General features: G+C 40.2%; 2 protein-coding genes and 1 non-coding gene across 10 annotated transcripts in view; 1 reads left to right on the top strand and 2 right to left on the bottom strand.

Annotated features, from left to right (window-relative positions):
• The window catches only part of BBOF1 (basal body orientation factor 1), a 34,732-nt gene extending 21,845 nt beyond the window's left edge, over window positions 1-12,887 (bottom strand). For 3 of the 6 annotated variants that reach the window (XM_061156654.1, XM_061156653.1, XM_061156652.1), the window contains exons 1-4: window positions 11,762-11,923; window positions 9,236-9,464; window positions 4,307-4,372; window positions 1,199-1,342 (exon numbers count right to left, since the gene is read on the bottom strand). In XM_061156654.1, coding sequence (XP_061012637.1) covers window positions 1,199-1,342; window positions 4,307-4,372; window positions 9,236-9,464; window positions 11,762-11,835 — 513 coding nt within the window. In that variant the 5' untranslated portion in view covers window positions 11,836-11,923. Of the gene's footprint in view, window positions 1-1,198; window positions 1,343-4,306; window positions 4,373-9,235; window positions 9,465-9,932; window positions 10,311-11,179; window positions 11,924-12,776 lie in introns of those variants that run through there. The other 3 variants (XM_061156656.1, XM_061156655.1, XM_061156659.1) reach the window with 3 other exon arrangements.
• The window catches only part of ENTPD5 (ectonucleoside triphosphate diphosphohydrolase 5 (inactive)), a 29,996-nt gene continuing 18,748 nt past the window's right edge, over window positions 12,018-23,265 (top strand). Inside the window, exons 1-3 of one of the 3 annotated variants that reach the window (XM_061156664.1) lie at window positions 12,018-12,072; window positions 14,464-14,542; window positions 19,461-19,526. The gene's annotated coding sequence lies outside the window, so the exon portion shown is untranslated. Of the gene's footprint in view, window positions 12,073-12,825; window positions 12,869-14,463; window positions 14,543-19,460; window positions 19,527-23,265 lie in introns of those variants that run through there. The other 2 variants (XM_061156665.1, XM_061156666.1) reach the window with 2 other exon arrangements.
• TRNAG-UCC (transfer RNA glycine (anticodon UCC)) lies at window positions 18,748-18,820 on the bottom strand. Its single transcript has one exon. It is a non-coding gene; the product is annotated as a tRNA-Gly (tRNA).

Genomic DNA, 23,265 nt, shown 5'->3' on the forward strand with positions numbered 1-23,265 from the left:
CAAGTATATAATACAGTATTATTAGTTAGGGTCAATATATTATACTTTAGATTCCTAAAAACTTGTCAATCTTATAACTGAAAATTTGTACCCTTTGACCAACATCTCCCCATTTCTCCTACCCCTCCCCTCCAGCACAAGTAACCACTCTGAGTTCAGTTTCTTTTTTTTTTTTTGGCCACATTGTGACTTGGTTGAAATTGGCCATAGTATAAGTATTTATACCAAGGAAATCAGTAAATGTTACAAATGAGGATTTCATTTTTTCTCAGGGAGCTATACACCACTGTTAATTCCATGTGACATACACTATTTTAAGCACTGGTGGCTCCGACAGTAAAGAGTCTGCCTGCAGTGCGGGAGACCCAGGTTTGATCCCTGGGTCGGGAAGATCCTCTGGAGAAGGAAATGCAACCCACTCCCAGTAGTCTTGCCTGGAACATCCCATGGATGGAGGAACATGACAGGCTACAGTCCATAGGGTTGCAAAAAGTCAGACATGACTCACCAACTTCACTTTACATATATGAACTCATTTAATCCTTACAACAACGCTATGAGCCAGTAACTCTTACTACCCCCAATTTTTACAGATGAGGAAACCTAGGTATAGAGAAGGTAACTTGCCCAAACCTCAAAGCTGATTTCAGCTACCTCTGTCTAGCCCTCATCTATGCCATTTATTCCATTGTCATTAATGCAATAAAACTATATTCTGAACTGAGGGAACAGAAAGAGTATGCAATGTCAGAAAAACTTTCTGAAAGTACTCAGGTGTCCTCACTCTATCCACCCCTACCCAGTGTGTCTTAAAATTTTCTGAAGTTATCATTCATCAGTCTATGTATATTTTCTTTTGGGACTTTGCTCCTTTGCCGCTAATGTTTTTCTACAGCAGTAGTAGTTCCAAAGGTTTAACTGGTGATAAATGCAAGAGGGTGTGTTGCCTAAGATCTGCTGAATTCACAAAGAAATCAATGCTGAGAAAAAGAAAAGTCTATCAAGACTTTCGGCATTTAGTCCTACACTGATATGTCTTCCCTGTTTTTCTCAGATAATCTCTACAAAGGGAATCCTTTACCATCTCACAGGAGTCAATGTCTATGAAGGCCTTTGCAGACATAAATAGTTAATTCTAATGTCTTCTTTTATTTTTAATGTCTTCTTTTTGAAGAAAGAAAGAATGAAAGAAACTTACATCATCTAATTCTTTCTCCACTTGGATTTTTCTCTTCTGGAATTGTTTTATTGTTTTGAGCTCTGTCTGAACCATGCCAATTTCTTTGGCCTTTTGATGGAACTGTCCCTCCAGCTCACTTACTTGCATAGTAAATTTTTGTTCCTGTATTAACAAAAAGAAACAAAAAGGTAAATGACTTAGGAAAAAGAACAGAGGTCACACAGAGTCCTGTTCCATTTGAAGCCTTAAGCCATTTGTCTTTCTTCTTTGAAGAAAAATCTCCCTTTTTTTACCTTCACATAAAGTTTTAATTTTTATTAAAAGAGACCAAGTGCCTTGAATAAGGAGAAACTTCTAAAATGACCTGATCGTGTATAGAAAAGTAGATATTATTTAAAAGAGGTATGAGAAGACTGCATGCATGCTCAGTCGCTTCAGTTGTGTCTGACTCTGTGTGACCCCATGGACTATAGCCCGCCAGGCTCCTCTGTCCATGGAATTCTCCAGGCAAGAATACTGGAGTAGGTTGCCATGCCCTTCTCCAGGGGGCTTTCTGCAACCCAGGGATCGAACCCACGTCTCTCTCTCTTTTTTTTTTTATCGAACCCACGTCTCTCATGTCTCCTCCATTGGCAGGGGGGTTCTTTACCACTAGCACCACCTGGGAAATCCTCATGAGAAGACTAAACAAATCTTTAATCTGTAAGAGAGATAAATAACATCCCTGATCCTAAATTAAAATCAGTAAGCAAAGAGACAAGGAGAGGGCCAATATCTCTTAAATAAATAGAGAAGAAGGTGAGAGAAAGAGGAAGGAAGGGGGAAGACAAGGAGAAGGAAGAAGAGAGATGAGGAGAAAAGGAAGAGGAGAAAGGGAAGAAGAGAGAGTAAAGAGAAAAAAAAGGGGTGGGAGGGAAATGGAGGAGGAAAAGGGCCAATAACACAACTAACAAATGAAAAGAGCTATCAAATGCAAAACACACTTAACCACATGAAAAAAATGCTCAGTCTAGCTCAGAATAAGAGAAATGCAAATTGAAATACACTAAAATGTCATTTCTTACCTATCATGTTGACAGAAACCCGTTTTGACAATATACTCTGGTATATTGTGGAGACATGGACAGAAGTTACATTTCTCAGAATAGACCCGTGTTTGATAGATTTTACTTTGGAAACACATAAATATTTTACATAATTGCTGCTGCTGTTTAGCTGCTCAGTCACGTCCAACTCTTTTGTGACCTCATGGTAGCCCACCAGGCTCCTCTGACCATGGGATTTCCCAGGCAAGAATACTGGAGTGGGTTGCCATTTCCTTCTCTAGCGGATCTTCCTGACCCAGGGATGAAACTGGTGTCTCCTGTTTGGCAGGTGGATTCTTTACCATGGAATCACCAAGGAAGCCTATTTAACATAATTATAATTATATAATTACATCATTTCACATTAATTTTTTAAAGCAACTCCTAAAAAGTCAAAAGCAAAATGTATTGCTGAGTTAGTGGCATAACCTCACAGAAAGGAATTATTTCAAATTGTTTTTAGACCTTGGTAATTTGATCAGAAGCAACAGTTAGAACTGGACATGGAAGAACAGACTGGTTCCAAATCAGGAAAGAAGTACATCAAGGCTGTATATTGTCACCCTGTTTATTAAACTTATATGCAGAGTACATCATGAGAAATGCTGGACTGGATGAAGCACAAACTGGCATAAAGATTGCCAGGAGAACTATCAACCTCAGATATGCAGATGACACCACCTTTATGGCAGAAAGCGAAGAGGAACTGATGAGCCTCTTAATGAAAGTGAAAGAGGAGAGTGAAAAAGTTGGCTTAAAGTTCAACATTCAAAAAACTAAGATCATGGGATCTGGTCCTATCACTTTATGGCAAATAGATGGGGAAACAGTGGAAACAGTGACAAACTTTATTTTGGGGGGCCCCAAAATCACTGCAGATGGTGACTGCAGCCATGAAATTAAAAGATGCTTGCTCCTTGGAAGGAAAGTTATGACCAATCTAGATAGCTTATTAAAAAGCAGAGACATTACTTTACCAATAAAGGTCCATCTAGTCAAAGCTATGGTTTTTCCAGTAGTCATGTATGATGTGACAGTTGGACTATAAAGACAGCTGAGCGCAGAAGAATTGATGCTTTTGAACTGTGGTGTTGGAGAAGACTCTTGAGAGTCCCTTGGACAGCAAGGAGATCCAACCAGTCCATCCTAAAGGAAATCAGTCCTGAATATTCATTGGAAGGACTGATGCTGAAGCTGAAACTCCAATATTTGACCAACTGATGTGAAGAACTGACTCATTTGAAAAGGTCCTGATGCTGGGAAAGATTGAAGGTGGCAGGAGAAGGGGACGACAGAGGATGAGATGGCTGGATGGTATCACTGACTCAGTGGACATGAGTTTGAGTAAACTCCAGAAATTGGTGATGGACAGGAAGGCCTGGTGTGCTGCAGTCCATGGGGTCGCAAAGAGTTGGACACGACAGAGCAACTGAACTAAACTGAACTGAATTTCATTGTAGATCACTATTGGTATATATCCTAATGGGAAAAGTACCCCCCCCAACCCTAAACTGTATCCACCAGTTTATGTGGGTAGTAGTATTAATATTAGTATTCTGTGCCTATTGATGTATTAAGGTTTGAAGAAAATACACAGTTACATTGGTATCATATTAGTATTCTATGCCTATTGATGTATTGAGGTTTGAAGAAAATACACAGTTACATTGGTATCATTAAGAACCAGGATTTTGGGTGAGGGAGAAAGAAGACACAGATAAGGTTAAGTAAAAATCCTGTACTCCTGCATCTGAATTTAAAGTATTAGCATGAGCTCATGATATATTTTAATCTTCAAAAAATATGTTTCCCAGCACTGTCCACTGAAAAGCCCTAGAGCTCAAGATCAGTAAGCTACCACTACTATGAGATGATTTTCGACAATAACATAATTTTATGTTATTTTTGAGCTTCTGTACAGTCAAGTGTATGAGCTTCAAGATCACTGAGTTCTCAGGAGGACTTAATTATCCTCGGGTCTTAAATATCTGAACTTGCCAGAAACCTGACCACCAATAAGTGAGGCATCAAGTGTACATACCAATTTTTCCTTCTCCTCTTGGGCTTTTTCCTTTGTTTCATTCAATTGCTGTTTCAGTTTTTCAATCTGTAGAAAATGAAAATAAAGAGGAAGGTAAAGAAATTTCTGTGTCCTAACTTAATTACATAGCCCAGTTTTCATGTGATATTAAAACCAGTAGGGGGGACTTCCCTGGTAGTCCAGTAGTTAAGACTGTATATTCCCAGTGCAGGGAGCATGGGTTCGATTCCTGGTAAGGGAACTAAGATCCCACACACTGCACAGCACAGCCAATAGAACAGAACAGAATGGAATAAAAGAAACCAGTAGTGTTGGAGAGGTGGAGTAAGGTGGGAAGACGAGAAGAGAGGACATTATTTATACTGTTAACTTGCTATTGCCAGTTTCCAAAACTCGGCCATCATCATAATTGCCTCAGTAACATGTGTATGGTTAAAAAAAAAAATTAAATTTACCATCTTAACCATTTTTAATTCACATTGTTGGGCAGCAGATCTCTGGAACTTTTTCACCTTACAAAACTGAAACTCTATGAGACACTAACTCCTTCTCCTCCCTCCCCCAGCCTTTCTACATTGTTTGTACGATTTTGACTACTTCAGGTATGTCCACGGAAGAAAAACCACACAACCTAAAAGTTGTGAATTAAGTTTTATTCTAGGATTATACTGAGGATTATAGCCTGGGAAACAGCCTCTCAGAAACCTCTGAGGAACTGCTCAGAAGAGTTAAGAGAGCAGGCAGAATATATAGCAGATTCTTACTGGGAAAAAACATAAAAAAAACCCATCAAAATGTTACTAGTAATCACAAGGAAACAGTACTTTGAGTTAATGATTTTAGTGCTTTTCTGTGTCAGGGAAGATGCAAGGATCTGGGCTTGTTGAAATTATTCCTTAGATATGTAGGTTAATTATCGAGGGCCAAGTATTCAAAGCTCAGAATGCTTCCTGTTTTGCTCCAGCCGGAATTTCCTCCCCCTCAGGATGCACTGTGGAAGGAGGCAGATGGCAGGGAGGGTGGGGGGCTGCAATGGCTGATGGCTTGATCCTTGTAGAACTGGAATGGTGGGCGACATTCTTTGTTTACTGGAATGTGGGGCAACACTCCCTGTCCACAGATACTTAATATGAGTAGAATCATACAGTATTTGTCCTTCTGTAACTTATTTCACTTAGCATAATGGCCTTGAGGTTCATTCATGTTGTAGCACACGACCGGATTTCCTTCCCTTTTAAAGCTGCACAATATTCTTGTATTTGTATACCACACTTTCTTTATTCTCTCATCAACCAACAGACATTTGGGTTGTTTCCACTTCTCAACTATATGAATAGGGTTTCAAGAACACTGGGTGTGCAATTACCTTGTCAAGATCTTGCTTTACATTCTCTTGGAAATGTACCCCTAAGTGGGATTGTTGCATCATATGATAATTCTATTTTTAATTTTTCGATGAATCTCTATACTGTTTTCCATAACGGCTATACCATTTCACATTGCCACCAAACTGCACAAGGATTCCAATTTCTCTACATCCTCACCAACACTTGCTATTTTCTGTTCTTCTGACAGTAGCCATCTTAATAAGTGTGAAGTGATAACTTGGAGTTTTGATTTGCATTTCTCTTAAATGAGTAAATTTTTAAAGGGAAGTTTCAAGGAGAGTACAAAGAATTCTCATATACTCTTCACTCAATTTTGCCACATTTGTTTTCCCTTTATGATAGGTCTATATACATATATACGTGTGTGTATATACATACATATATATATGATGTAGACTTTTGAAGCTGTTTCTTCTGGAGCATGTGAGAATAAGTTTAGGACATCATACTCCTGTACTAAATATTTCATTATGTGTTTCCTAAGAAAAAGAACAATCTCTTAGAAGTATAGTACAATGACCAAAATTGGGAAATTTAACATTGATAAAATACTATTATTTAATCTATAGTCCATATTCAAATTTAGCATCAACTGTACCAATGACGTCCTTTCACTGTAACTTTTCTTTTTCTGGTCTAGGATATAATCCCTGACTATGATTACACTTAGTTGTCATATATTCTAATTTTAAACTGGAGCCATTTCTCAGTCTTTGTCTTTTATGACACCAACGTTTTTGAAGAATACTGGCCAGAGCTGGAGTTGTCTGATGTGTCTTCATCAGAAGATTCACGTTATGACTTTTCAGCAAGAATACACTGCTTAAGTGATGATGTATCCTTGTCACTGCATCACAGCATGAGATGACTGACATTAAGTGTAATCAACTGGTTAAGACTGTGTCTGACAGGTTTCTCCAGTTGAAAGTTACAATTTTTCCTTTTATAATTATAAATTTGGAGGACTATATTTTACAACTATGCAAGTATCTTTTTGCTCATTAAACTTTCACACTAGTTTTAGCATCCATTCTTGTTCTTGACTGAATCAATTATTACTCTGACGCCAAATGGTGATTTTTCTTATTGCATCATTCTTTGGAAATTTAATAACTTACTACATTCCACTTTAAGGAAAAGCATTCTATTCTCCCATGTTTATTAAGGTATATATTTATCAGTTGTATATACTCATGAGCTCATTTTATTCAATAAGCTATAACTGATTACTGTCATTTATTTTGACTGTCCCAGATTTGGCCAGTGGAAGCCCCTTCAAGTTACCCTCTGCGTCCTTTAATTTTTTGTTCCTTACTTCCTGTCACAATAAGATACTCAAGTTCATCTCTTACTCTCCTTGCTCCAGTCTTATAATCAATCATTTCTCCAAGGATGCTGGCATGTTTCAGTAGGAAATCTGAGTAGCTTTTTGTTGTTGCTGTTGTTCAGTCACTAAGTCGTGTCTAACTCTTTGTGACCCTGTGGACTGCAGCATGCCAGGCTTCCCTGTCCTTCACTATTTCCCGGAGTTTGTTCAAACTCATGTCCATTGATTTGGTGATGCCATTCAACTATATCATTTTCTTTCTCCTCCTGCCTTCAATCTTTCCTAGCATCAGGGTCTTTTCCAATGAGTCAGCTCTTCACATCAGGTGGCCAAAGTACTGTAGCTTTTTAAGGTAAACATTCCTTGACATGGTTAAAAAATCAGAGGATACAGAAGTGAAATATTGTTGTAAATAATCTTAGAATAGCTCAAGAGAAACCTAAAAATGTTTTAAAAGAAATACAGACAGACCTAAGTCATGTAGAACAGGTATAAAGTAGATTTATTTTGTGCTGACTGAACAAAGCCTTAAATACAAAAACCATAAGGGAAATCTCCTAATTCTGTCTAAAATATGATAGTTTTTAAAACACATTTCAGGGACTACCCTGGTGGTCCAGTGGTTAAGACTCAGCCTTCTAATGCAGGGGTTGTGGGTTTGATCCCTGGTCAGGGAACTGAGATCTCACATGCTGCACGGTGTGGCCAAAAATTAAAAATAAATAAATCTTTAAAAAAATAAAATAAAACACATTTCACTCCTAGTATTTCTATAATTAACATGAAGACTGTAAATAGTTTAAATTAAGTTTAAGCAAATAATGCATTTCTAGGATATAGTAGCATGTATGGAGTAACAAAACTATAAGAGAGCTAGTTAACCAGGGTATATTGAATAATTTATTTTACTTCTTCCTCCCAAAGAAGTTTCTTCAGTTTTAATGAGTATCCACGTCTAGGAGAAAATTATGTATTTGCTACAGTCAGATGCTGGCCTATGATACATGGAGGCAGATGAAAATCAGGAAATACAAGTGATACTGATAAAGGCAGACCAATATCAATTAGCTAATGCAGTCCACAAATCTTTTGTACAATGAATTTTGAAAATTATTTGCATGGCTGGCCTAAAGGCTTATTTTAGAATAATACTTTATAGCAGATAATTTTGATAATGCATGCTATTATCAAAGAGTAATTTTTAAAATGGAAGTTGCCCAGGAAAGAAGGTTAAAAAAAATACTGTACCAAAAAATTACTTTAATAAAACATAAAATCCACACAAGTGTTCAGTTGTCTGATTTCTCTAATATGCTTCCAAATCATCTTGAACTTAAGTTTTGATTGCTAACTTTTTCAGAGCATCAGTGGAATCACAACCTATTCATTCATGCATGCATGCAAAAATATTTTAAGAAGTGCCTACTATGTGTATTTGTATTTTTAAAATACATGGGAATGAAGCATGATAAATTTCCTTGAGTCACCATGGGACACAAAGAGGCAGCTAGGAAAGAGAAGAATTTAAGTCACACCTAAATTCACAGGTTAACACCTACTAGCTGTGAGACTCTGGCAAGTTACCTGCCCTGAGAGTCAATTTCTTTATCTGTAAAATGGAAATGACAATTTGTGGCTACAGTGGGTTATTAAAAGGACTAAATGAGATAGCAGAGGTAAAATACCCAACATGGTGCCTGGCACAAACAGGAGTCCCAAAATGTTAGTTCCTTTCCTTTTTTCCCACAGATCTAAAATGATAGCTCTATGCTCAACATTTCGACAAGGTTCAATAAGATAAAGATTCAACAGGTCCAACAGAAGAGAGTCAATTTGCTGGGTTCATAACCACGTGATCATGGATTATCAATGAAATGCTTTATAGATTATTAATTACTCATAGTTATCAATATCAAAAAATATGTAGATCATACACCATGCTCTTGTTCTGAAAACAAAGTTGATCATAACATTTCATTAGCATCATCTCTGTTTCAGCCAAGAAAACACGGGACAAGGATGAAAATAAAAGTCAATTCTGACTGTAAAGTCGTTCTGAAATAACATGTTGCTTCAAAAGAGAGTTAAAAGTCAACTGAAATGTCTTAACTGTGAGATGAGGTTTCAAGGAATTAAAATACTGGAAATACATAGCCACATCAGTATAACAAAAAAGATAGTTACTAAGGCTTGGGAGGGTTTCTACCTACCTACCAGATTATCTTTCTCCTGATCCTGCTTCTTCAGATGGTTCAATACAGACATTGTGTCTTTCTCCATTTTATACTGCTGTCTCTTTAACTCTTCATTACATCTTGCCAGTCTCCGGGAAGTATCACGATACTCAATCCTAGAGAGTTCTGTGACTTCCAGCCTGGCCTCCCAAAGGGAGGCATTGGCCTTGGCTCTCTCCACAACAGATTCCTCAAGTTTTATGATCTTCCTGCACAGGAAGAGGACATCAACAGCATATAACTATTTCTCTACTATATTAGTATTACACCTTTCTATTTATTATAATTTATTTTGCTTGGCATTTGCCTGGCACATATGAGCAAATATTGTTGGATGAATGAGTTAGTAAGAAATATATATGGTCTCTTGCCCTCAAGTGTTTGTCATTGTTGATATGTGCACTGTAGATGAATGGGCAAAAATAGAAAACATATGCTAGTGAGTTCTAGGAATGTGACAAGCTATTGGCACTTCCAGAAAATGCAAGACTAACCATGCAGTTATTTTTTTTAACCACACTGTAGAATACTTATATTAATACACTAGGGGGGAAATTGCAAATAAATTTGTATATTGGGCTATTATCTTAGGAAGAAGAATAAGAATATTCCAAAATGATAATAGTGGTTATCTTTGGATAATTGGATTACAAGTGGTTTTGTTCTGTTTGACTTACCAGGTTTCCTAAACTTTCTGTACTGAGCAGGCAATACTCTCTTAAACAAATTACTTTTTAAACAGGATCCCTTGTGGTCCTGTATATAGTGCTGTTGGACAAGATGTATGATTCCAATGTGTCTAGGAACCACTAGGGTCATCCAATAAATGTAGTGGCAATCTAGCAGCAACTCCAAACCTGTGAAGGTTTAATGCTAGAGCAATCTTATCCACTTCAGAAATTCTCATCATTTGGGGAAATCTGAATACGCAAATCCTTTATGTTTTCCTTCAAACCAAAAGGAATCCTTGAAAAGGCCCAAGGAATTACTTCAATCACCCAGACATCCTTAGGATGTTTAAGTGCCTCTCAACCACACAGCTGAGATCGATCAGGTTACAGGCAAAAAAAAAAAAAAAATAAGGAACCCAGAGCACTACAGCACAGTTCTTGCGGGATTGAGGCGGGGGAGGGGGGGTAAGATCCAAGTTGAAGCCTACAGGAGCAGACATCTTAATTTGTTTAACAAATATTAAGCTTCTTCTATGATTCCGACTCTCTTCCAGGTGCTGGAGATAAGGTGAATAAGGCTTGGTGCCTATTCAAGAGAATCTTTGGGCCTTGAGCAGGATTTCCCAACTACTAATATTCTGAGCCACATGATTCTTTGTCTGCAGTGGGGCTGGAGGTTGTTAATGTGCACTGTAGGATATTTAACAGCATCCTTGGTCTGATAGCTCAGCTGGTAAAGAATCCGCCAGGAATGCAGGAGATGCCTGTTCGATTCCTGGGTCAGGAAGATCCTCTGGCAAAGGGATCTTCTCCACTCCAGTATTCTGGCCTGGAGAATTCATAGATTGTATCATCCATGGGGTCACAAAGAGTGGGACACGGCTGAGCGACTTTCACTTGGTCTCTTATCCACTACAGGTCCCCAGATGTGACAACCAAAAATGTCTCCTTGACAAATGTCCTCGGGGAGGCAAAAATTACCCCCCTCCCCAGCTAAGAATCACTGGTGGCGAACAATGCTGTCCAATAGAACTTTCTGTGACGTTAATGCTATCTAGACTGTCCAATACAGTCACCACTAGCCATACAGGCCTACTGAGTACACGCAATGTAGTCGCTACAAGCGAGGATCTGAATTTTTAGTTTTATTTAATTTTAACGAATCTTAATAACCACACATGACTGGTGACAACACTATTGGATAGCACAGGTCTAGAGGATCTCCGACCTTCAATTCCAGTGTCAGAACTAACCCTTCCTCCTCACTTTTAGTTCTTTTCCCCTCCACGAGCACTTATTTCATTCGGTCCTCAGTCAGTCAGTCAGTCAGTTCAGTCGCTCAGTCGTGTCCGACTCTGCGACCCCATGGACTGCAGCACGCCAGGCCCCCCTGTCCATCACCGACTCCCGGAGTTAACTCAAACTCATGGCCATTGAGTCGGTGATGCATCCAGCCATCTCATCCTCTGTCGTCCCCTTCTCCCGCCTTCAACGTTTCCCAGCATCAGGGTCTTTTCAAATGAGTCAGTTCGGTCCTATGTTACTTCTGTTCTTGGGGAACTTATCTGCCTCCTCGTTAGTACACTCCACATAGGCAGGGGCTGTGTCAAAGATTTCAGGGTCCCAAATCTCAACACTCCGGTCTTAGTTGGAGCAGTAGGGGGTATGGCATGCCTTTGGGGGATTTCTGAGCATCGGAGCCGTCCTTCTCAGAGTCTGGGAGAGCGAGGGGAGGGTCCGATAGGGGAGCGGGAAAAGGGCGCCAGTTGGCCGGCGCCTGAGAATCCCCGGAGGGCAGGCCCTGGAGCAGGGACCCCCGCGTGGCTTCCCCTTACTTCTTCTTCTTGTCTTTATCTTTGCCTTTGTCTTTGCCCTTCCCTTTCTTTTTGTCCTTCCCCTTAGCCGGCATCCTGGCTTCTCCGGGGGCCCTGCTGCCGTGGTCTTGTCTCGGTTCTCTAAGGACACCACCGAGCCGCGCAGGTAACGATCCGCGCGAACCGTTGCGGGCGCGCGGAGAGCGCACGCGCCCGTGACGTAGCCCCGCCCCTGCCCCACCCCCGGGGCCCAGTCCACTGGCCGGGCGCGGGGGGCGGGGCGGAGACCGGCTGAGGGCGGCGGGCGGCCGCGCCGTGGCGGCGCGCGCCCGGTGAGTGTGCGAGCGCGGGCGCGCCGGTGCCTGACTGGGGTCCGGGCTGGGCGGGCGAGGAGGCCGGAGCCACTGGCCGGCGGCGGCGGCGCGACTGTCGGGGCGCTCTCCCCTGAGGAGGCTGGAGCCGTCGCGCCCCTTCGTCGGAGCGCCGCCTCCGCCGGGCTCACAGCGTTTCGCGTCTCGCCCGCGCGTCCTCTCCTTCCCTCGCGCCGCAGCCAGCGTGGCCGCGGCCGCCCAGCTCTCTTCCCGGCTCCGCCCCTCCCGAGGCCACCCCGGGTCTTTTGGTTTCCTTCTCCCTCTCCTGGCTCCTAACACTTGCTGGTTCTGTAAGGGATGGCGCAGCCAGCGGGCTTCCCAGGCCAAACATGTTTTGATGAGGCGGTTGAGGACTTGTCCGAGGGTGGTGGGTGGTTTGGAGGGTGAGGCGGGCGGCGCGCGGGTGTCGGGGAGCCTGAGCGTCGGAGAGGCTCCGGGGCCTCGTGGAGAGTCCTTGGAGCGGAGTATCCCGGCGTCAGGTCCCGTTCTGTCCTGTCGCTGCCGTCCCCAGATTCCCGTTTGCTAGTAACCTCCTGCGCGTGCTGCCCTCCCTTTTCCGCGGGTCGCGTGAAGTTGAAAGCTCTGGCCTTTTGCTCTGTTTTTTTTTTTTTTTTTTTTTGGTGTCGTCACCCCCCGCCCCCCGCCCCAGCCAACCCCACGCACACCTGTGAAAAGGAGTAGTACTCAAAAGGACGGTTCGCGTTTTTTCAGAGGAGGAGCTCTGTGATCATGCCTTCTTCATTCAATGAGTTTGTCCGTGAGTCATCGAGAAAGACAGGGAATTCTGGGGGCCGAGACAACAGTTAGGAAACTTGGGATTGAAGCTGTGCTGTGCATTAGTCTCCCTTTCAAATTGAATGTAAAAATTTCCTTAAAAACTTCATTGTGCATCTTCTCCATTTCTCTAAGGAGAACTGAATCCCTGCAACCTGTCCAGATGTCTCTGATTCAAACCTTCCCCCTCCCCCGCTTTTTTTCCCAGCTACGTCCTTGATGTGTCTGAATTGAGTGGTTAAGAGGGAACTTGCTGATTGTTAATATTAATAAGCACTGAAAATCTTAGCCATGCCATCTGCTGGCATGATAGTGGCTTACTCTATTCCTGGTGCTTCCCTCTCCCCCCCATTTGCATGTCACACTTCCGTGGGTCCATGATGGAATTACCATACACTGAAGGGGTTTATTCTGATATAGAATCTATAAAGTTTGATTGATTTTATATGTCTGCGTGTTAAGTCGCTTCAGTCGTGTCCAACTCTTTGCGACCCCATGGACTGTAGCCGTCCAGGCTCCTCTGTCCATGGTATTCTCCAGGCAAGAATACTGGAGTGAGTGCCCTTCTCCAGGGGATCTTCCCCACCCAGGGATGGAACCCAGCTTCTCTAATGTCACCTGCATTGGCAGGCAGGTTCTTTACCACTTTCTTTACCACTTGATATGTCCAGGGTTCTGAAAATGTTCCCTACTGATAACTTGCAGAAAAGAGAGTGTAGGATGTCTCCTACTGCTGCTGCTAAGCCACTTCAGTTGTGTCCGACTCTGTGTGATCCCATAGGTGGCAGCCCACCAGGCTCCCCCGTCCCTGGGATTCTCCAGGCAAAAACACTGGAGTGGGTTGCCATTTCCTTCTCCAATGTGTGAAAGTGAAAAGTGAAAGTGAAGTCGTTCAGTCATGTCCAACTCTTAGCGACCCCATGGACCGCAGCCTACCAGACTCCTCCGTCCATGGGATTTTCCAGGCAAAAGTACTGGAGTGGGGTGCCATTGCCTTCTCTGGGATGTCTCCTATTAAAGGCTTTATATTTGGAATTCATTCTAAAAAATTGGTTACTGTGAACCTGAAAGTCAGTCCAAGTCATCTGTTGTCTGCAGACTCATTTATAAACATGAAAACTTGACTGTAGTAAGATTATTTCTTAATTTATGTGCATAATACTTTAGTTACATGTACTTCTTAGTTATTTTATCATACAAAAAATTTTTTTATTGACTTTAAGTTTGACTTTGTAGTTAAAACTGTTGTGACTTGAATATGGCTAAGAGAAATGCCCAGATTCACACTGTAGTAGAGGTAGTTCTAGAATCTACAGTCTTCTGAACCTCCACATTCTCTGCCAAAGAACTAGATGTTATTATTCAGTCATCTGTTTGTAAAAGTAGGAAGTTGCTATTTAGCAGTTCATCTGGCAGCGTTTCCTTTCATACACTCTTGTAGTTTTACTATGAGGTTTATTTAATTGAATAAATTTGCTTTATTTTATTGTTTAGAATGCTAATGCTTTTAAAACTTGGGATAAGCACTTGGTATTTTTTTTACTTGGTTTTGTAATTCTTTTTTTTTTTCCTGCCCAGTGTGCACAGTTCCTGGTTAACATAGAAATGCGGAGTGTCTTGGCTGTATCCTCACACAGACAAGATCATTATGGTCCTGGTAGGTAGGGCAGGTATCTGAATGTAAGGTAACATCTCTGCTATCTTAAAGCTGTAAATGTGCTTCTTTTGCTCCTGGGTTGCTTTGTTGTCATTATTATCATTTTTCCCAAATTGGATTTTCTGTCTTTGCCAAATAATGTCAACTTTTCTGTTGTCCCATTGATCATCAAGTGTGAAGTTTCTCAAAAAGCCAAATAAGAACTTAAGACTATATCTCAAAATTATTTTAAAACTACATATTATTATTTATAATTTTTTTTTTCTTCCAGTAGTTCCAAAATTAGGTTTACTCTGTAAAAGGCATCTGTAGCTTTATTCTGTTTAGCTTGGAGACCGAGTTTCTGACACCAGATTCTCAGCTTCTCTGTCCACCTGTGCAAATCAGATCTCGGAGACAGAGTTTTGGGTGAAGTAAAAAAGAAGAGCTTTATTGCTTTGCCAGGCAAAGGGGGACACAGCAGGCTCATGCTCTTGAAACTATGTGTTCCAATGTGGGGAAGATAGTGACAAGTTTTATAGTAAAAGAGGATGTGATCAGCTCATGGACATTCTTCTGATGGTTTGGTGGTGAGTTGGTAAGTAGGAGTCAACATCCATCGGCCTCAAGTTTAACTGATCTGGTGTCTACATGCTCTTGGGCAGCATATCACAACTTCTCCCACCTGGAGGGAGTTTCAGTATCTGTAAAATAGCTCAAAAATATCTTTGCATGTGTCCATTGATTGGAAACAAGACTTTGACCCAAGGCTGCTTCTGGCTGTTTAACCCTGGTCTCAATTCACTCCCTTCCCTAATTAACAACTTCTTGAATCTGCCCCTTGAAACTCAGGGAACATCAGGGAGGGTGAATGAAGGCTGTTTCTTATAATCAAAGAAATGGGGAACACAGAAAGGCCTTGTGCCCAGGAGCCTCCTAGGGCCCTGCACAGTATCATTTCTACTTGTAAGTCATCCTTGAAATTGCCTGATAGCACTGATGCTGTTCTATAAGTTGGAGAAGCTAGGTGAACCATTTCTGATCTTGTTTTTACACAGCCTTTAGAATCTTGAATAAATATATTGTCCTCAAAACTCTATCTGAAGGAAACTCATCAATATTTCTGAATATTATGGAGGATTAGTTAATTTCATCCTACTTTTTCATTGCATTTTGTTGTTGCATATGTGCACAGTCAGTCATGTCCAACTCTTTGCAACCCCATGGACTACACTCTCCCATGCTCTTCTGTTCATGGGATTTTCCAGACAAGAATATTGGAGTGGGTTGCCCTTTCCTACTCCAGGGGATCCTCCAGACCCAGGGATTGGACCCATGTCTCCTGCATCTAGTTGCATTGATAGGCAGATTCTTTACCACCGAGCCACCAGGGAAGCCATGTGGTACAAATAAAAGATTTAATCTTACAAATTTTCAATTTGTTTTCTTTTAAATATTCACTGTTTTATTTACATACAAAATCTGTTTCCACAGATAATTATTATCTATTGACAATGTATTTGCAAAATGTTTAGTTTTTATTGTCCATTCTGAAAAGCCATTACACAATACTTAAAGTCAGTTGTTTAAGAAAGGTTATATACCCAAATTTCAGGTCTGCTTCTCTGCACTTTTCATTTGATGGGTCTGTCCAATTTTCATTCGTTTAAGAAATGTTTAGTAAGTACCAACTGAATACCAGGCTCTGATAGCTCAAGGGGTACAGTGGGAACCAAGACAGGCCCCAGCCTTCAAATGGCTTACGGTCAGGTGTATTAGGTGCTGACCTGATCGTTGATCTCTGAGACTATACAACCTCAATTGGAAGCTATACATCTCCACTAAGCAGTGATGAATTAAGGGGAGATGGTATGAACTTTAAATGCTACAGCAGTTTGGAGGCATGAAAGACTGTCACAGGAAGTTTACAGGAGGAGGTAGGCTGAAAGTAAAAGGGAAGACTTTCGGGGAAGGTGAAACAAATGAGCAGAATCAGAGTGTTGGAGACAGCATAATTTAACCAGAGCAGTGGTTCCCACAGGATGGTCCACGCACCTGTAAGTGTCAGCATCTTCTGGTAACTTGTTAGAAGTGCACATTCTCCACCCCCACTTGAGACCTACTGTGTTGAACTGGAAATCCTGACAGTGAAGCCTGCAATCAAGTTATATATTTTAACAAGCCCCGCAGGTGATTCTGATGCTTGCTTAGCACAGGGTGTTCTTGTGTGGGCAAAAACTTTGGCAGAATAGCCTGGGACTTAGAAGGAATTAGAATGTTAGGCAAGAAGTTTGTCTTTTATCCTACAGAGCAAGGAGTCACCAACTTGTAGCTTGAGGACTGGATTTGGCCCATAGATATGTTTCATTTTGCCTGCATGGTGTTTTGGGTTTTTTTTTTTAATGGTATTAGTTGTCACTGGCACCTCACTCCAGTATTCTTGCCTGGAGAAGTCTGTGGACAGGAGCCTGGTGAGCTGCAGTCCATGGGGTCACAAGGAGTCAGACACTGAGCGACGAACACACACATTTAAAAACCAGATTCTTAGAAATCTGTGCTCTTAGCTTATCTTGAAAAATCAGAAGACCTGGCAACACACTAGATCTGTATTTCATTATGGCAGCAATTTGTGGGAACAGCAAGTAACATACCCTTTAGATGGGACATGTGCTTTCCAGTTTGCAGTCCCTACCACTTCCTGTTGATTACACACATCTTTACTCACTTACATTTTCTGCCTGGCCCCAGTAGGTATTTCAGTATTTGAGTTTGTAACTTCTGTTATGGGCAGTGGAAAATTGAAAGTTTTTAGAAGGAAAGTGTTAGGACTTATGATTTCATTAATTCATTCAATAAACACTGATGAATTAAAAATGTATTACATGCCAGATTGTTCAGTGTTCAAAGGTGAATGAATCCCTACCATGATATAGTTACAGTCTAGTGGGAAAATGATGCAAATTACATTTTAGAAACAGTCGTGTATGGGTTTGAGAAGAGAAACTTTGGTGACTGGAAGACCAGTTAAGAGGCTATAGTGGTCCAAAGTCTGAAGTGATAAAGGCCAGACTTTAGATAATCAGTAAGAGGCTAGGAGGGAAGAAAGAGAAAGAGATGGGAAAGATATTGCAAAGCAAAAATCATTAGCCCTTGATAAGAGATTGGGTGTGAGAGAGGAGAATGCAAAGATGATGAAAATTTTGCATCATAAATTAGGAAACTTGTGGTACCATAAACAGGAGCAGGAAATTAGAAAATCCATTTAACCCTCTCTTAATTGGGCAGGGGCACTGAGGAAGGGGATTGTTTGGAGATACCAGTTCTAGGTGTCTCTTGTTTTGAGTTCGGGTATTAGCGTGTACACAATATGAGTGTTTTTAAAAAGAAAACTTAATAGAACTGTGGTCAAGATTGCATGCGTAGGGGTAGATGTCACTAATTCCATTCTGGGAAACCAAGAGAATACCTGGAGAAGTGTTAAAGTTGTAGGCAACAACCTGTAAGAGGACCTTTATTAAAAAGAATTGCTTTGGAGGCCCTGTAGTTACAATTTATTACATTGTTTACATCCTCTCTTGACAGGTTTATGTTGCATTGGTAAGTTTAGCTTTCTATTTCTGAGAGAATAGAAGATACTGTATAAACTCAGATGCTTAATGACATTTTCTGAGTATCAGAATTTAAGTCATAATTGGCTCATGAGGTAGTTCAGGGGGGAGTATTGTCATAACTGTTGCTATGTTGAGATAATAGCCCAAGTCTTTCCTCTTATGATCTTATGTTTGCAGTACTTGATTCCCTCTGCTTTTAAAGAATTTTTTTTTTTTTTACTGTGGTAAAATATATATAACATAAAAATTGTTGTTTTAACCGTTGTAAGTGTGCAGATCGATGGTGTAATTGCTTTCATAGTGCTGTACAGCTATCACTATTATCTATTTACATTTTTCATCACCCCAGCGGAGACTCTGGACCTGTTAAGCAATAGCTCGCATTCTCCCCTCACCACAACCCCTGGTAAACTCTACTCTACTTTCTGTTTCTACAGATTTGCTTTTTCTAGATAGTTTGTGTAAGTGGAATCATATTTTTGTGTGTCTCAGCATAACATTTTCAAGGTTCATGTTGTAGCATGTATCAGAAAGTCTTTGCTTTTTATTTTTTTTTTATATATTTATTTATTTATTTGACTGCATGAGGTCTTAGTTACAGCACATGGGATCTTGTTCCCTGACCAGGGTTTGAACCCGGGCCCCCTGCATTGGAAGCACAGAGTCTTAGCCACTGAACCACCAGGGAAGTCCCAAGTCTTTGCTTTTTATAGCTAAATAATATTCCATTGTATTTGTGTATGTGTTCTATTTTGTTTATCTATGCATCTGTTGACGAACACTTGGGTTTTTTCCACTTCTGGCCATTGCGAATAATTCTGCAGTGAACATTGATGTAAAAATACTGTTTGAGCCCCTGTTTTCAGTCTTGTAAGTATGTACCTGTGACTGGGATTGACTAGGCCCCTTTGACCACATATTCATTTTGCATTAGAGTGCCACTCTCAGTCATATTGTGGAAGACACAACTGGTATTTGAGTTCTTCACAGCCAAAAAAAAAGATCTCACAAAGTATATAAACTCAAAAATGTACTGTAGCTTTTACAGGAAGTGTAACTTGCCTTCTCCTGTTACTGCAGATTTTGTAAGCAAGTGGTTTTATTAGAGTGGCTGCAGATGCAGTCTGAATGAAAAGGAATTTTAAAAGGAGAGAAAGAGGCCAAGTACTAGATTACAGGTTAGGAGATTAGTTTGATAATCCACTTTCCAAAGCCTAAATAGATTGGAAATAGAAATACAGAAAGAGATAATTGCATCAAAAATAGGAGAAAAGAAAAAAGGAAGAAAGAACTTTGCTCTGATGAGTATCTGTATCCATCTTCTACAGGTTGAAAAAGTGATACATTAGTTAAAGGAAACAAAGTGGAAAGCCCAGAAGGAAAAGAAAATATTGGTAAGTAACTTATATAAAGTAATACCCTCTTTTTCTGTAGGTTAGATTTCTTTTTATTTATTTGACCATGCCAGGTCTTCGTTGCTACATGCAGGCATTTTCTTTCTCTGCTTGCAGCGAGCGGGGTCTTCTCTCTAGTTGCGGTGAGTGGGCTTCTCATTGTGGTGGCTTCTCTTGTTGTGGAGCACAAGCTGTGGGCTTCAGTAGTTGCGGCTCATGGACTCTAGAGCAGGGGCTCAGTAGTTGTGCTACATGGGTTTAGTTGCCCCGAGGCATGTGGAGTATTCCTGGACTAGGGATCAAACCCATACCCCCTGCCTTAGAAGGCAGATTTTCAACCGCTGGACCAGGGAAGTCCCATAGGTCAGATTTCTGCTTTTTTATTCCTAGCTGAGAACTCACAGTAAATGGAAAGAGATTAATGAGCCAGTAAAAGCTGTCACAAATTCCACAATCTTTGTTGGAGAGGCCCTCATTTGTGTAAGTTGGCATAAAAGTCTAGTAATTGTGACTCTTTGATTCATGTCCCACAAAAGAGTTTTCAAAATTAGATGGTGGCAGCTTACTGAAGGGAGGCAGGCACATGACAGCACTGATCAGTGATAACAGATAGCATGATGTTAAGGAAAACTAGCTCAAAAGCATAGCAATCTGGGACTATTTGTTGACAGAAGGGCAAATAGTCCTCTAGACATATAGTCCCCGAAGGCATCCCAAGTTTACAGAAAAATATAACTGATGGTCATAATCATAACTCTGGACCATGAATAAAATATGTCACTTTAGGAACATTTTTACCAAACACTATTAAAATTAAAATGTTATGGTATTTAGAGAAGACGTATCAGAAAGACATATTTGAGGAAATGTACATATGTGGAGCCACTGTTCTTGGTTTTATACATGAGATGTCATTGTAATATTTACCTTCCTCAAGTTGTTCATTTTGATTCAACATATTTGAAGGAGTAGCTGTTTTTCACTTAATAACAAGAAAAGGAAAATACATTTTCACTTCTCACAAACTCCAATATAACCAGTGACAAATGGCACTGATCCTTGTAATTACTCTTCTGCAAATAAGTGCCTCCCACAGTGGATATGGGTTTGGAGGCAGAGATAGTTTATCATTGTAGATTTTCATTATATTTGCTTATTGGAGCAGTATTAATCCCCTCCTGATTAATAGTATCTTCTTACCTAAAGGACTTCCTACTTTCAATGAATGGGTAAAAAAAGGCCTTGTGACTTGTGAAGAAAGCAAGGCAGCAATAGCAAGAGCTCTCCTTGTGCAGTGATTATTGTAGCTAAGTCAGGCCTGAAACAATGAAGAATGAGGTCATGCACTGCCTCATCTCATTTCAGTATAAGACTCAGATGGTTCATTGTACAGAGCGGCCCTTCTTGACACATGTCTAATAATGGTTTGATTAAAATGGAATAAAGTATAGAAAGAACTAATCTGTTCATAGGAAATAAGTTTATATTTGTTGGTAACTACCAGTGCGTGAATTCTAGTTCCTTTTTGAGAGAGTATTTGATCTTAGTGTTGGAGGGACTTTAAAAGAACTCTTTTTCCACCAGCCTTCTGATCTCTGAATCCATTTGGACAATGTGATCAGATGAGGGTTGAGCCCTTGGCTCAAAATTCTCCTCTCCCCATCACATGAGACAGTGCATATTGTTGGGAAATTCTTCTTACTGTTCAGTCACTCCCCATGCTCACAGGTCTTATTATAGATCCTTGGCAATAATTTAACAAAAGTTGTTTTTTTAAGAAACCTTCTTTTATCTAGTTAATATTTAAAAACTGCTGGTTATAAAATTTTTCTGTGGTTTTCAAATCTGTTAGTTGTCAGTCTTAACCTTTTCTACCAAATATCTTTTTAGTACCTAAGTATTAATAACTAATGCTACCATTGTGTTAGGATTTTTTTTCTCTGTATAAGTTGTTATTCTGTTAGTATAGTTATTTTCACTCTTTATTTTCCTTGATTCAGTATTTAATTTTTATTATTCAGTTATTAACTGATGTCTGCAATCTGAAAGGTAGTGACTCTTTTCTTCCTACTTGTTTCTAAAATTACCTGACTTTTATTTGAAGTATTCAAATTTGTTTTCACTCTTAGGAATAAGCAGGACATTGTTTGAGTTGTAGTTTTTCTGACTTTAATTCTTTTCCTTAAGTAAAATATTGGGACTGTAACATAAATGGATGGCTTCAACTGGTGGGATATGATATTTTCAGAGCAATTAAAAGTCCATGACATTTTTAATTTTCAAGAGTTCATATCATTGGAATAACATAGTTTCTAAAGCAAGAAGTATGTAAGTTGTGTTAATAGAAATATATATAAAGTGGGGGGGTGGGGAAGCTGAACACAAAATATTATACAGATACTGGTTATAATTGGAAGTAGCCAGTCTCCAAGATAGCCTCCACTGATCCTCACCTCCAGTATTTATACGTTTGTGTAGTTCCTTGCACATTGTATCAGCATTGGTCTGTATGACCAATGGAATACAGCGAAGTGATAGTTTATGACCTGCAGGGTCATACAAAGTATTACTGCCTTTGCATTGCCCTCTCTTGAATTGCCTACTCTGGAGGAAGCCAGCCACCATATTAGGAAGACGTTTAAAGCACTATGGAGAGTCCATGTGGGAAGCAACTGAGGCGTTTTTCTAACAGCCAAAAAATCAGCTTGCCAGCCACTGAGGTGGGTCCTCAACCTTAGCCAAGCCTTTGGATAACTGCAGTCCCAGCCTACATCTTAACTACAGTATCATGAGAGACCCTGAGCCAGAACTATCCAATTACATCACTCCCAAATTCCTGAACTACAGAAACTGTGAGATAATAAATGTCTGTTGTCATTCTAAGCAACTAAGTTTTGGAGTTGTTTGTTGTGCAACAATTGATAACTAAGGTGCAGTATTCTAAAATACGTATTGGTTTTATATGTAGAAGAGAATTTGGACAATGTAAACAGTGCACACTATCTTTTGTGCCAGGTTGCTTCAGTCATGTTTGACTCTGCAATTGCGTGATCTGTAGTCCACCAGGCTCCTCCGTCCATGGGATTCTCCAGGCAAGAATACTGGAGTGGGTTGCCATTTCCTTCTCCAGGGGATCTTCTTGACCTAGGGATCAAACCCATATCTCTTAGGTCTCCTGCATTGGCAGGCAGGTTCTTTACCACTAGCGCCACCTTTTAACAGTTTTAACAGTTGAATGTGTTTGGTTAAAGAAGTTCAGTTTAGCTATCGAACTTACAGATTCAGAAAAAGAAAATTATAGTTTCTCCTAACACAAATTGAAGGTATTCATTAATCATTATATTCCCTCTTAAATATTTGTTTACTTATGAAAGTATTTTCCCTTTTTATGTCACTGTAGTTTATTACTATGTCACTTCTTTTTTTATTTTTTAATTGGAGGATGATTGCTTTACAATGTTGTGTTGATTTCTGCCATACAACAGCTTAAGTCAGTTTTATATATATATATATATGTATATATCCCCTCCCTCTTGAACCGCCCTCTCCCCTCCCATCCCATCCCTCTCAGTCATCACGGAGAGCCCGGCTGGGCTCCCTGTATATATAGCAGATATAGCAGCTTCCCACTAGTTGATCTGCTTTAGACATGATCATGTTTATGTGTCAGTGCTACCTACTGTTATTTCTGATTGAACACCTTCTTGGATACTCTTCTAGGTGCTTGGGTTACATCAAA

Source organism: Dama dama, chromosome 12 (genome assembly GCF_033118175.1).
Source record: "Dama dama isolate Ldn47 chromosome 12, ASM3311817v1, whole genome shotgun sequence".
Taxonomy (NCBI): Eukaryota; Metazoa; Chordata; class Mammalia; order Artiodactyla; family Cervidae; genus Dama; species Dama dama.